Genomic DNA, 15,436 nt, shown 5'->3' with positions numbered 1-15,436 from the left:
AAACAATAATAAGAAATCAGTTAATTGTGATGAAGCAAAAGAATATTATAATTATCTTAATTAATTAATTATAATAATTAAAATAAATAATAATTATCACAATAAAAAGGATGATTATGTCTAGGAAAGCAAGAGATAATATCAAAATAAAATTTCTTACCTAATAAGTAGAGGGTTCCACTCATTTGAAAGCACACATTGAAGATGGACAAAAATTTTAATAGTTGTTGAAGAAATTCCTTCAAGATTCAAGATTTCTTGAAAAGATGAATATTTGAAGATCTCTTAAAGAGTTAAAGAATATCAAAGATTTCTTAGAGAAATATTTGATGATTTAAAGATTTTTTTCATTGAAAGAATTTATTATCTAGTGTCTATTTATGAAACCCCATCCTTTTGATCCAAAATTAAACGTTAAATTTTTTAAAATGGTGTTTGTGTATTTATTAGAAGAATCAAGGGGCATATTAATGATTGTAAAGTACAAACAAATCAACTTACAATCTTGTTAACAATTTTCTTATTTGAGAAAATTTATGTGTTAAAAACCATTAAGTCCTAGCCTATCAAAGAACCAGATTACCAATATTGATGTCACCAATGGTTGCTAAATATTTATAGTTGGTGACAATTGTTAGATGTAAATGGCAGAGTGGAAGTGGCATTGTTTGAAAAACTGGATCATGGAGTTTTCATTCATAGGACATGTAAATGGTGCATCTAGCCTAATCAACATTGCAATAGCCTATTAAATAAAGGGACCTTTTTTTAAGAAAGCAAAGTCCATAATCCATGGTTCCCTTTAAATAGGTCAAAATACTTTCACAACTTGCATGTCAGATTCTATGGGAGATTGAAATTGTTGATAGACTTTGTTTATTGCATAGACAATACCCTGTCTTGTAAACGTGAGATATTGCAAGGAACTATAAGCTGCCTATAAAGGGTTTGATCAATTGGATGATCATCAATTGGGTTACTCATAGGTTTGATAGCCATGAGCATGTTTAAGTGAGAGTACTCAAGCATTTTCATCCCACTAAGTAAGTCTCTAAGATACTTTCTTTAGGAAACAAAGATACTGCCATAAAAGTTTTGAACTTCCAAGTTGAGAAAGTAATGAACATGTCCCAAGCCTTGAAAGAAAACTCTTTGCTTAATGTGTGCATGAGATTATTGTGGGACCCTCTATGAAAGGCCGTCCTGAAGTCCACCACTCTCTCAAGGCCGTTTGGCTAAAGGAGCTGTATGGGAAACCGTCCTCAGTCGAATGGCTCAACGGCCCTTGGGCCGAGTGACTGATCTATCTCCAAGTAGGTCAGAAGAATAAATCCTACACAGATACAGCATGACTAAGGCTTGACCATTCATTATGTATTCACATACCCATTATTGCGGAGATTGTGCGTAATGGAAAACATTCCATTCTTGGCGTTTGACAATGGTCTTCTTCTTTGCTAGTCAGGGGACAGGATTTGAAGTCACTCAGGAAGTGGAACCAAGGGCTTGGCGTAAAGTCCCTCTTGGCATTTTTTTCTCACAAGCGTTTAGGCGAGCCTGTCTTGCCTTAGTGTCAACAAGTCGGGTGACCTTGTAGAAAGGCAAGTCCTTTAGCATGAAGTGCTCGCCCAGCACAAGGGTCAGCGGTGCTAGCCTTGGAAGAAGAGGGATTACAAATGGCTTGGCTTGAGCAAGAACGATCCTCAGGTTCTTCTCAGTGAGCAGCACACTGTGACTCCGCTCGAATGGGTCAATCTTAAACAATTTGTTGAGACGGGCAAATGAAGACTTCTCTACCCACTCAACCAAGTGGCCACGCCTATCTTTGCCTGGGCAAACAAGACACATATTAGTTGAAGTCACAAAAATAATGAGAATAAGAAATATGCAAGTCATTTAAACATTCAATACTTGGTATCTCCAGAGATCGTGTGGACTTAAAAAACTTGTTCGGACCCTCGGTTGATCCACCCCATGGATCAGACACTAATACATGTCTTTTGGCCCAACCCTTATTGGAGTCCAGCAGTTCAATTACAAACTGTAAGGAAGGGATGTGAGCCAATAGACTGAAGCGTTCCTTAGGGCTCATCTTTATGGTGTAGACGAACAACACCTCCAACAGAGATAAATCCAACTGGTAGAGGGTGTTTAGCACACTGCATCCCATCAAAATCTGGATGATGTTGGGATGAGTGTGTTGGAATATGTGCCCATAAACAAATGAGATGTTTTTTATTTTGCTGATTATTAATATTTTTAAGGAATTATTTCAATATTATTGTTGCATGCATGTTTTAGATGCTTTATAAATATCGAAAACCCTAGATTATTTAATTGTAACTTTAAATATTGTATATAAGTGTTATATACAGGAGGATAATATTTAAAGTAAAATAATCTAATATGTTCGTAATTAAAAATTAAAGTTGGGATCTTTAATTTAAAATTACTAGCGTGGTTCATTACATTCTGAATGAAATGATCTTATCCGGATTGTTAATAATGAGATTATTGGAATGAAAGCGCTTTATATAATTTGATTATATAGGACTGGAACACGATTAATTATGAATCTCTGATAAATTCCGTTATAATATAGAGCATTCAATATTAATCAATGATGGTCATATATGCATTGATCTTAATTCTGAGTGATTAATAGACTCCTATTTATTCTATTGTATTTTTTGACATACCGGGTAATGACACAAATACATAGTGTCAAATTCTTGGTGTATTGGAAGTATAATAAAATAAATAGCCGGGAATATTAATATACAAGATGAAATCCATTCCTTCGTTAAGAAGTCAGATGGACGGTTCCCATAAGTATTGGTTCGGGCCTTGAATGATAAGAGCGCTCAATTTATGATTAGACCATAAATATATTATTCATTAGAGAACCAATGGCACTTAAGGAGAAAGATATAATTAAAGAGGTTAACGGAAAAACCTAGCTTTAATTATAACCGTTTATGGAGGATTGACTCATATGTAGTGACTATATCAATGGGCAATTCAAATCCTTTGAATATATTTAATTTTATAATTTTAAGAGTGCAATTCCAAATTTTTAGTGGAGTAATTTTGGAATTAATAATTTTGATTTTTTAATTAAGTTGTTAATTAATTGTCAAAATTATTGGAGCTTAAAATTATAATGTCCATAGTTCCTCTCAACGGCTCCATTAAAATTATATGAACATTTTTTATGTTGGGTTGATTTTATTAGTTTGGAATTTTGAATTCTAAATTAATTTCACACAATCTTGATTTGATTTATTTATTTTATAATTTGATTATTTAAAATATTTTTTGATACAATGTGGTGAAGACCACACTTACTTGTATTCCCTAAGAAACACCTTTTAAGTGGGGATCATGGGGAGAGATATTCTCTCCCATGTTTTTCAAAATTCAAAGAAACACTTTTTAAGTGGGGATCATGGGGAGAGATATTCTCTTCCATGTTTTTCAAAATTCAAAATATGTCAGTTATTTTTTTTCTTCGTGGTATTAAAAAGTTTTTTTTTCTCTCAATGTTTCTCGGATGATGGGATGAGAATACAAGTTTTCAATATATATTAAGTTGTGTGATAAAAAAAAAAAAAAAACCCAAGAATAAAAAACGCCCACTCGTTTTGAGTTCATCATTTTTTGGAGAACGTTAGAGAAAGATCCATGGTGCTTTAGAGGATTTGGAATTCTAAGATCCTTTTGGTGGAGTTCAAATTTATCAGCCTAATCGCAAGGTACAATTCTAAATTACCTATATTTGTTATTTCATTAAATTAATACAAGCATTGATCATTGAGAAAACATTTTGAGAAAATTTTTCTGGCTTCCGTTTTTCTTTTAATTATCTGGTTTAAAAACCAACAGAGTGAAGGTAAGAGGGATCCGGGAAAAATGCAAAAATTGCTTCACCAAGGAGGGAATGGGCAGGCAGAGTCTCACTGCACACTATTCTTTGTTGAAGTAGATCATGTTATTAGGAAGCTTGTTAGTAGATCATCTTTATGGTCTCGCTGCAAACTATTGCTTAATCCTGATAAATCACAACCATAAATCAAAATGATTAGATATTATTACCCTAATGAATAAAAATTCTATCTACATAAGGGTAGGTTTAATTTATTGAAATTTCAATAGGAACAACTGTCCATAAAGATTTTGTGTGAATGATTGTAAGGCTCTATTAATATATCAAACTGTCCATATAAGCTGTATAAGGAATACAATTGTACGAGCTTATACGACTGTACGAGGATTCATTAGGGTAGTTGTCATTGACCATTGACTTGAGTTGTACCCCATGGTTTGTGGTAATCGCATAATTTGTTCCATTATGCCCCTGCAATGTGGTTCCATTGAAAACACCAATCTTAGGTCAAAGGTGAGGTAATCTACAGGTTGTGCTCCTTTAACACCCTTCATCTCTGCATTTACAAAACAAACCATTTAAATCATACACAAACATATTGTTTTTATTGAAGCAGACAAATAAATACCTCCACAGTTCTATAAAAGATTGGTTACCTATGTTTCTGCCTAGTAATAATCTCCTAGACTATGTTGTCGATCAACAGAAGAAATAATATTTGATCAAATAAAGCACACGATGTGAAGTCTAGTTATACATGGACTTCATTACTTGACAAAAATGACACAAACAATGTCCTGATATTGTGCAAATGGATTTTTGCTGGATTAAGTTGCCTAAAGTACAAAACTAAAACAATAAACATGGTTTCACATGGCTGTAACATCAAGCAGCATCCTAATCAGAATAAAGCAATAGTGATAAGTCAGTCTACTCATCCATGTAAAGAGAGCTCTCCAAGTAAGTCTAAGCATGAAACTGCATTCATGGAAACTGAGAAATATTTGATATCTAATTTGGTATAAACTTTATGTTGTTGAATTTGAATATAACTTACCATGAAGAATGTCATGAAGAGTATAACTTTGATATCTAATGGGTTTTTTGCAGAGTGTGGATTTCCAATCTGAGGAGCTTTTAAAGAGAACCTGTTGATTTGCAAGATCAACATGTGACAGAAAACACTCCAATTAAAAATATATAAAAATAAATAAAGTAAGAATAATCACCATTTGGTTTCTAAGAAAAAATATAAATAAATTGACATATATATTTTTAAAATTTATATAATAAAAAATGTATATATTACACAAGATTAATTGTTGCAAACTGCTAAATTTAATGCATTGCATAACCAATTTTCCTCATTTACCTATGAAAGAAAGTGAGAAAAGATTGGGAAATGATTTTATTATCTATGGATAACGTGGACAAAATGTAAGAATAAAGGAAAATGTTAAAAGAATTTCTTTCCCATTTTTCTTATAAAAAAGGTGATGAAAGTTTGGGGACAGGGTATTCTAAAAGATTTAGTGCCTAATTGGAAATATTTTTTAGAATAGTATTTTGTTGTTAAAAAAAAAAACACAGAAAACATATTAGATAATCAAAAACTATTTTTTATTTTTAAAAATAGAAAATAAAGTGTTTTTAGATAACATCTTTTTGTAGTTTTCTATTGTTTTAACTTGTTTTTTAAGGATTATTTTAAGAAATAATTATACAAATATGTAGAATGATTAAAAATAAAATACTAAATATAAAAATTATTTTTAAAACATGTTTAAAAATATTAAGAACAGGTTGAAAACATTTTAAGTTTTCAAATAAACTTTTGTTCTATAAAAATCAGAGAATAATTTTTAAAAGTCATCTTCAAAAACTATTTTTCAAAGTTGTTTTCGAAAACACTTATCAAACATGCCTTTAATTTTAATAGTTCTCAACATTTTCCTAAAAAACTAAACCAAAAGAAAATCCTATCAACTTTCCTTGCCATAAATTTATACGTACAAATTGTGTGAAGTCTTACGAAACAATCAAAATAATAGAAAAAATATGCTAACAATTGTTTTTATTAAAATAATTGTGGGGTACAAACTCTTTGATAATATTCTTTACAAAAGAATATTTTTTTCTCTCGGTCCTTTACTTTGATCATAATTTAATAGACAATGATGAAGTGTTTCTTTGTTTTGAAAATCAATTAAGGGTTTAAAGTGACTTATTCTCAAATGACTTTGTTGAAAAAAAAGATCACATATATAATGCTTTTATAATTTCTCAAACTTACAGATAAATTTTTTGAAACATTTTTCTTTTTGTGAAGACATTTTTCCCGTATGAAATTATTTTATTGATTCCCTCCATTGAAGGAAGTCATTAATATTTATTGGTGAAGTTAGAGAATTAAATTTGGACTCCCCAAGATTTAATTTGTTTAATTCAAAGAATTTGACATTTTGATTTTAGAAACTTGTCTTCCATATTAAAGAGATTTTCTAACAAAAGAATATTTATTTATTTTTAATTCTTTTTTTGTTTTAATAAAAAGATTTATTTCTTTTGTTCAAGAAATTTACCAATTAAAAAATATTTATTTATAATTCTCTTTTGAACTTCAATTGACATATTTATTTTTGTTTTGTAAGATTTAATTTTGTAGTGTTTCAAATTTCACTAATGGAGGAATCTAGAAGTATATATATATATTACAAAGTCGAACACTTTTAAAGATATCTAAAGGTATAATATCACATGTTTTAAAAGCATGTAAAATTGATAAAATTACAGATATTTTTATTGATTATTATATTCATTTTTTAGCACTTGAAAATGGAGGAATCGATAAAAATATATGTAATTTTAGGGTTGGATGACTTTTAAAATATATGAAATTATACCTCTGAATATCCTTAAAGGTATTTGACTTTGTAGTTTTGAACATCATTAAAAGCATCACACTTTTAGGCCTGGGCACCCTATTACCTTTTTTTTTTTCTTTTACTTTTTCAAACCTGATCACCTCAAAATATTTTCCAAATGACTTTGTCAAGAGACAAGATCACATGTATATTTTATAATTTCTCGAACTTATGGATAAATTTTAAGAAATATTTTTCTTCTTGTGAAGACATTTTTCCCATATAAAATTATTTTATTGATTCCCTCCATTGAAGGAAGTTAAAGAATTCCCAAGATTTAATTTGTTTAATTCAAAGAATTTGATATTTTTATTTTAGAAACTTGTCTTCAAGAGATTTGCTAACAAAGAATATTTATTTATTTTTAGTTTTTTTATTTTAATAAAAAGATTTGTTTCTTTTGTTCAAGAAATTTACCAATAAAAAAATATTTTCTCTTTTGAACTTCAATTGACTTATTTGTTTTTGTTTTTGTTTTATAAAATTTAATTTTATAGTCTTTCAAATTTCACCAAGTGTCCTCTTTTAAATGGTATGTCACATGTTGACATTTCACTAAGAAATCAAAATTTTAAAGAAGAATTTAATAATAATTTAATTAACTGAAATTTTGTAGGTGTACAAAGAGAGAGAAAGAGGTAGAGGGAGAAATTTTAAAGAGGAATTTAATAATAATTTAATTAACTGAAATTTTGTATGTGTACAAAGAGAGAGAGAGAGAGAGAGAGAGAGAGAGAGAGAGAGAGAGAGAGAGGGATGTATTGCACAATGGATTACAATAATTTTTTGGGAGAATTGTGTTTTGGGCCCAGCTGGGCCCAAAAATTGATAAAAGATCCTCATAAGTTTCATATTTAAACCCAACACCTAAAGAAAGTCTACAAATTGAAAAGAAGGATATGAAACATTTAATTTTCCGAAAATGCCCTTTATTGTCGACAAGAAAAAAAAAACAACTAACTTCCCACTCTCTTTCATTCTTTTTTTCCCTCTCTTTTTCATCATTCACCTTATTTTTTTCTCTCACATATTAATCGGTGGGACATGTAAATTAATTCTTTTCTAGAAAGGTGCTACTATTTTCATCAATTATTTTTCTCCCAAAAACCATGCCTAATAAATTAAAGATTGATAATCAATGGTTGAAAAGGATTATTACTATATTTTTAAAGTAAAATTTTTTTAAATACCTCATAAAATATTTTTTTTTAAACTTACAAAATATATAATAAATAATTTTTAAACACCTTAAAAAAATATTATTTTTCTTTTTTATCCAATATATATATAAATATCTTTAAGGTTGTAGACAATTATTTGAATATTTTCTCTATTTTTGGACAATACATTGATATTGTTTTAATATATTATTTTGTAACATGATCATCTTTTAACTAATGGTGATAATTAATTTTTAATTGAATAATGTATTATAACTTAATAATTTGAAAAATATTCAAATGCCTTTTTAAATTTAAAATAAATGTGGACTTGACATGATTTAAATTATTAAAGCATGATGTCATTAAGTCAAGCAAATGTATCATATTAAGAGATGTGTATGTAAATTATATCATAGTTTTCTCTTTTTTTATTTTTTTTCCTCGTACATGATATCTTTTGTATAAAGTTTTGTAGATGAAAAATAATAAAATCTTTTGTTATGTAAAGAGGTATAACAACACATTAAAATTGAAAAGAGAATATAATGGAATACAAATTAGATGAAAATCACTTTAAATAAGGATATAATAGAAAACATATAAATGTAAGAAAAAACAAGTTTAGATGAAATTTAAAATAAAAAATCAAAGAAAATAAATTAAAAGTAATAATATAAAAATCGTAGAATCTTTAAAACTATAATTACAACAAAAAAATTATTTTAAATTAACTTGATAATTTAAATTAATGATTTTTTATAAAAAAAATTACAAATGTTACAAAGATAATTTTTTATCCTTTTTAATTCTATTTAAATATAATTTTTTTAATATCTGCTAACATTATGTTTATAAAGGTAAAATAGTAAAAAATATATATTTCATTCGGTTTACTTGTAATAAACATTTTAAATGTGATTAATTTTAATTTTATTTCCTATGTTTTAATTTTGGTAGAGAAGATCTAAATGACATAGTTTGGTAAAAAAAATATTCATAATTTTGCCTCAACAGTTATTATCTGTTGTTTATATTGTCTTAAGTTATTTGAAACAATGACATTAATGTGTTATCCATTTATATTAATTTGATTTCACAAAAAAAAAAAAAGGTAATACCTAAATATTATGGTTAATTTTCCTTTATATAGGATGTAAATGTTGTAAGAAAAAATATTGTTAAAACTACTTAAATGAAATATGCAATTACAAATTTTGGATGATGAAATTTCAAATTTCAAATTAAAACAATTTTTAGGTGAAGGAATGTGTGGGGGAAAAGTGTTCAATCCTTAGGTGACAAAAAAAAAAAAAAAAAGTTCAGAATTGATTAAAATCTTGCATAAAAGATAACCTTGTACACCCTTGTATAATTAGTACATTTACCACATACAGTTAGTACATTGCCTTACACAGTGAGTGGAATACTCTTTTATAATTAGTGTAACACCCTTATATAATAGTGCAAATTTCATAAACAATTTATGGGTAACAAAAAAAAAATAAAGAAATGATTCAAAATCGACTAAAATCTTTCACAAATGGTAACCTTGTACACCCTTGTACACTTAGTATATTTCCCTTGTACACTTAGTACATTTCCCTTGTACAGTTAGTGTAACATCATTGTACAATGGTGCAATATATCCCTCTTAAGTTGTGTGTCCACGTAGATATATTAATCTTATTTCTAATGGTTTGGCTAACAAAATGGTGGATGAATTATGATTAAATTTTTTTTCCCCAAACATTATTACTAAGAAAAGTATCGAAATTTTCATGTGAAAGTTAAATAAATTGCATGACGTAGGTATGCAATCTATGGGTGACAAGGAAATTGAAAAAGTGATTCAAAATCGATTAAATTTTTTTATAGATGGTAATCTTGTACACCCTTGTACACTTAGTACATTTCCCTTGTACAATTAGTGTAATACTATTGTACAATATATCTATCCTAAGTAATATGTCCATGTAGGTGTGTTAACCATATTTCTAATGGTTTAACTAATAAAAGGATGGATGAATTAGGGTTAGTTTTTTTTTTTTTCCAAACATCATTATTGGGGAAAGTATCAGAATTTCCATATGGGAGTTAAATAAAGTGCATGACATGAATATGCAATTTGTGGGTGACAAGGAAAATAAAGGAGTGGTTCAAAATAGATTGAAATATTTTATAAATGGTAATCTTATACACTACTTGTACACTTAGTACATTTCTCTTATACAGTTAGTAAATACTCTTATATAGTGACACAAATTTCATATTCCCGTAGTGCATATATGCCTATATTTGTATTAAACATGATTCTAGTAGTTTGATTAAAAAAATGATGAAAAACTTCAATCCAATTTTTTTATGAACATATTACATTTTTGTGAAAAAAAATATACAATTGACCAATTCTTTTATTTAATTGTGAACATATTATATTTTAAAAATAAAAAAGAATAATTAATAAATGAAATTTAATTATTTTTATTATCTTAGTATTAAACAAGGTCTTCAATTTTCATTTTAAAAAATATTTTTCATTTTTTTAATTAAATCTATTTTCAAAAAAAGACAATATAGAAAATAAAAATAATTTTTAAAAATAAAAAAATAATAAAAACTAGAAAAAATATTTTAAGACCAAACTCAAACATAATCTATATAATTTTTAACTACTTGTTTTTATTTAAAATGAGTAAACATATCATTTAACTCTTTTGTATGAGAAAAAAATCAATCTTTACTATGCTATGTATTGATATAATCCATTTCTAAATACGAAAACATTTTAGTTGGATATTTAAAATAAAAACTCTTCATCTATCCTCTTTCTCTCTTTTTTTTTTTTCTCATTTCAATAAATTTTCAATTAATTCAAATCATTAAAAAAATTCCTTAATAAACAAATTTGGAACATTCATATAACTTATTACAAAAGTCTATGTTCAAAAAATTATTAAACTATGGAAAGAAAAAGATTAAAAAAAAAAAAACTTTAAACTTTTTATTTTATAATAATAAAAAAATAAACTTTAAAATACTTTTTAGTATAAAAGAAAAAAAATAGTAAATATATTTATTTTAAATAGTGTTTTAATCATTAAATTATTTACTTGTAAAATGTAAAAAGTAATTTTTATTCATTTAAATTAATATTTTTTTCAAAAGTATGTTCCAAAATAATTTTTGAATCATTAATATAATTTTTATTTATTTATAATTTAAAAATAGTAAATAATATTGATTTTTCAATTATTTTTAAAGGAGTTTAAAAAATAATAAAAAATAAAAAAATGATTAAATAAAGGAGAATTTTATGGATGGGCATCTAAAGAGTGGTGGTATAAAGACAAAATGATGGGTGTAAGTAAAAAGGGGTATTTTTGTCTATTCCAACCTTATATCATTACAATCAATTATAGGTGTTTGGAGGATATTTTATTAATTTTTGTGCCTAGCTGGGTCCAAAACACAATTCTCCCTAATTTTTTATGATAGGAGGGGACCGTTCTGACATTGAAAGAGACATAACGTAGAGGAAAGGACCATGGCTTTTAGGGGGGTCGTGAAACAATGGACACCATACACGTAGAGTAAGAATGATAGGAGGGTGTGGTGCAGAAGAAAAGAGTAGTGATGATATTTTAGGTGCATTAAGACAGTGGGTGGATTTGAAACACAACCCAAAATTCTGCCTTTTTATCGTTGTGTAGCTTCTTGGGGCCTGGAGAGAAAAAAACACGTGAAACACATCTAAAATTCTACCTCTTATGTCTTATCTAAACCGTGTCGTAGGCTGAGCAAGATGCTCCGCCGCGTTATTGGAGTGCAGCAATAGGCTATAAATATCAGCTACCTTCTTCTCAAAGCAAACCATCACATAAACTCCTTCAATTTTCTCTTCATCATTTTTTCTATATTCTATCAACAAACTCCTTGCCTGGAAGGACATGGCATCATCATCGTCTCCTCTAGTATTCTCCGTTAAACGGTGTGCTCCAGAGTTTGTTCGGCCTACAAACCCTACCCCACGAGAGGTGAAGCAGCTTTCTGATTTAGATGATCAAGAAGGCCTTCGCTTTCAAGTTCCTGTGATAATGTTTTACCCAAACAATCCTTTAATGAAAGGAAAAGACCCTGCAAAGGTCATTAAAGAAGCTCTAGGTAAGGCGCTTGTATACTACTACCCATTTGCAGGTAGGCTGATTGAAGGGGATAATAGAAAACTCATGGTGGACTGCACCGGTGAAGGGGTCTTGTTCATTGAAGCCGATGCCGATACCACACTTGAGAATCTTGGTGATTCAATTCAACCAATGTGCCCCTGCTACGAGGAGATTCTGTATGATGTCCCTGGCTCCGGGGAAATTCTTGGTTCCCCTCTTATCTTAATTCAGGTAAATATTTTTCATTATAAGAAAATGTTTGGTAAGTCAACTTTACCCAAAAATGATATTTGATTAGACAACTTAATATTATATTTAAATTATTTTTACTTTAATTATTAAATTAAAATAATTATTTTAGATAGTATTTATTTTTAACTTAATAATGAATGTAATTTACTTTCATATGTCACATACTTTGTTTTTAACTTTTTCTTTATTTTTTATTTTTCACTTATTTTTAAAAATTTTAATTGAATTGAAAAAATAAAAATATTTAGTTTTTTGAAATAATAAAAGTAACTTTTTGAAACCACATTAGTGAGAGTATTTTTTAGAATTATTATTTTACATCCATTTTTTATAATAAATATTTTATGATTGTTTTATAAATAAATTTATTATTTAAAATTAATGAAAGCAAAGATGAGTTAAAATCAATAAAAAAAAATATTAATTGATAATGATTTAAAATAGATATCAAATAACCCAATACTTAAGCAAAAATTGTCTATTTCATTGGATGTTGCTAAAACATATATTGATAAAGCCGATGTTTGTACAATGCAGGTGACCCGATTGAGGTGTGGAGGATTTATATTTGCATTGCGCCTAAACCACACAATGAGTGATGGTCCTGGCTTGGTCCAATTCCTCGACGCCATAAGCGAGATGGCTCAAGGTCTGTCTGTGCCATCTCTGCTGCCCATATGGCAAAGAGAGCTGTTAAATGCCCGAAATCCGCCACGAATTACCCGTATACATCATGAATACGAGGAGGTAACCAATACCAGGGGCACACTAATGACCATGGACGAAAATAATTTGGTTCATCGATCATTCTTCTTTGGCCTCAAGGAGATAAGAGCACTTAGGAACCGACTTCCTGCAAGCCTCGGTGCCTGCTCGACGTTTGAGGTTCTAATAGCGTATGTATGGAGATGCCGCACAATTGCATTTGCAGTAGACCCTGATGAGGTTGTTCGCATTTCATGCTTAATCAATATGCGAGGCAAGCGCGGTTTCGATCTGCCTCCAGGATACTATGGAAATGCTTTTGTTTATCCAGCTTCAATTACTAAGGCTGGAATGCTATGTAAAAACCCATTGGAATATGCGATAAGGTTACTGAAGAAAGCCAAGGCGGAAATGAGCCAAGAGTATGTAAAATCAGTGGCAGATCTTATGGTCATCAAGGGCCGTCCCTCATTTACGCAGCCGGGGAACTATCTTATTTCAGATCTCACACGTGCCGGGTTTGGAGAGATCGACTTCGGGTGGGGAAAGCCAGTCTATGGTGGGATTGCTAGGGCTTTATCTAATATTAGCTTCTGTATGCGGTTCAGGAACAGCAAAGGAGAAGAAGGGAATGTTATACCTATATGCCTGCCTCCGCCAGTCATGGAAAGGTTTGAACAGGAGCTAAAGAGAATGACAAAAGAGGAAGAGCCTGTTAGACTTATTACATCCATGCTGTAAATTAAACAGAATCTACATGGATTTTAAGAATTAAGCAATTTAATTTAGTTTAGGATCTCTTTAAAAAAGTTTACAACCTAAATGTAGGAGGGTGGAGATTACTAGTGATAGGTGTTATGTCAATAGTAGGCAATATGACACTGTATTTGGCTTGAAGGCTCGAGTGCTGTTGAATACTTATTTCGGCCGGTGGTGTGAGCCATTCATCCTTTTAGGAAAGGAACTGAGCTATGGATTTCCATGCATAGCAAGTAGAAACATGTCTTGATAAACTCTATTTGTTTGGGGATACATGCAAGCATTTATCTCTTTTGAACAGAGCAATAGGCTAGGAAGACAAAAAGGGTATGTCTTCTGGGTGAATTTGTGTTTGCTATACCTTTTGAGAAATATTTACTTTTAATGTAGGTGTCAAAGTTCAAAGTTGTGGAAGGTATCTTGTTGATGAGATATGGTGCAACAAGAAAAACATCAACCTAAAAATTTGAAGGCACGTTAGCATGAAGCATCATTGCTAATTTATCATAACCCTTCTCATGGAAATGTAAGCCAATGATGTGACCCATCCCGGAGGTTAGGACACCACAATCATTTCACATGTGTGGTTTGACATGAGAAGTTAACAAAAAAATTTTAACTTAATTTCAATTTATCTTTTCATACAAAAATCCATAAATTAAATTATGACAAATCCCCTAAAAAGTAGTACATTGTAAAGTGAACCATTAATACAAAAAAATATCCAATTAAATTAGTCTCTTAGCTAAAGAAATAAAGAGGCTTTTGCACCTTTCATACACATGTCACTTATTCCCAAAATCTAAGTATACCTAAAAATATTTAATAAAAGGAGTGAATAAACTTGTATTACATGTGTTATTTTTCATAAAGTCTTAAGGCATATATATTTTTCAATAAATGTGCATATATTAAAAAAAAAAATTGTTACATTGTTAATACAATGCCCAACATAGTGAAACTTACGGAAGCAGGTAGCCTTAGATGTTCCTTGCATATTTGTGGGTGGAACCAAAACTAATCTAACGGTATACCATAGTGCGGACTTGCATTTTTCACGTACATTCTTGTTCAATGGTGAGATTTGCTTTTTAATGCAAAACTTTTTTTTGTAAAAATTGGAGTTACCACATATTTTTTTTATATTTTAAAGGAAAAACAAAATAAGAAATAAAATACTAAAAATGACTACTTATTTGGAAAAACATGTCTTTAAAAATTGAATCCAAGTCTAGGGGTTTGGTTACATATCAAGAAGGTACTATAAAGTAGCAACCCTCTAAGTCCTAAAATAGGTCTCTACTAATTATCTAGAAGTGAAATTTCATTATGAAAAAAATTAGGCAATCTCTTCTATGTGTCTAGATTACAACCTAAAAGGTAAAATTATTTAATTATGTTCTTTTTAATACTAGTTTTTATCAAATCCCAATTGGTCCAGAACAAAGCTTATTTCCATGACATGCAAAAGTTAAATTATTTGACTGACTCAGAGATGCTTGAAAATCCTAAACAATTTTGTACAACCTATTCAATATATCTAATTTTCATGAAAAATAGGCATAAAGTATGATCACACACATA

At 29.1% G+C, this 15,436-nt stretch overlaps 1 protein-coding gene across 1 annotated transcript; it reads left to right on the top strand.

The window, feature by feature from the left end:
- Window positions 1–11,719: 11,719 nt before the first annotated feature.
- On the top strand, window positions 11,720–14,266 carry LOC100243166 (methanol O-anthraniloyltransferase). Its single transcript, XM_002270926.4, has 2 exons — window positions 11,720–12,367; window positions 12,926–14,266. The coding sequence occupies exons 1-2, from the start codon at window positions 11,921–11,923 to the stop codon at window positions 13,832–13,834; spliced, it is 1,356 nt and encodes a 451-aa protein (XP_002270962.1). The 5' UTR covers window positions 11,720–11,920; the 3' UTR covers window positions 13,835–14,266.
- Window positions 14,267–15,436: the final 1,170 nt, after the last annotated feature.

Source organism: Vitis vinifera, chromosome 2 (genome assembly GCF_030704535.1).
Source record: "Vitis vinifera cultivar Pinot Noir 40024 chromosome 2, ASM3070453v1".
NCBI lineage: Eukaryota > Viridiplantae > Streptophyta > Magnoliopsida > Vitales > Vitaceae > Vitis > Vitis vinifera.
This window is presented reverse-complemented; position numbering and strand designations above follow the sequence as displayed.

Excerpts from the sequence above, each read along its gene's own strand:
- LOC100243166 (XM_002270926.4), top strand. The coding sequence starts at position 11,921 with ATGGCATCATCATCGTCTCCTCTAGTATTCTCCGTTAAACGGTGTGCT. Across the intron at positions 12,368-12,925 it reads CCCCTCTTATCTTAATTCAG|GTGACCCGATTGAGGTGTGG; the intron begins GTAAATATTTTT and ends TGTACAATGCAG.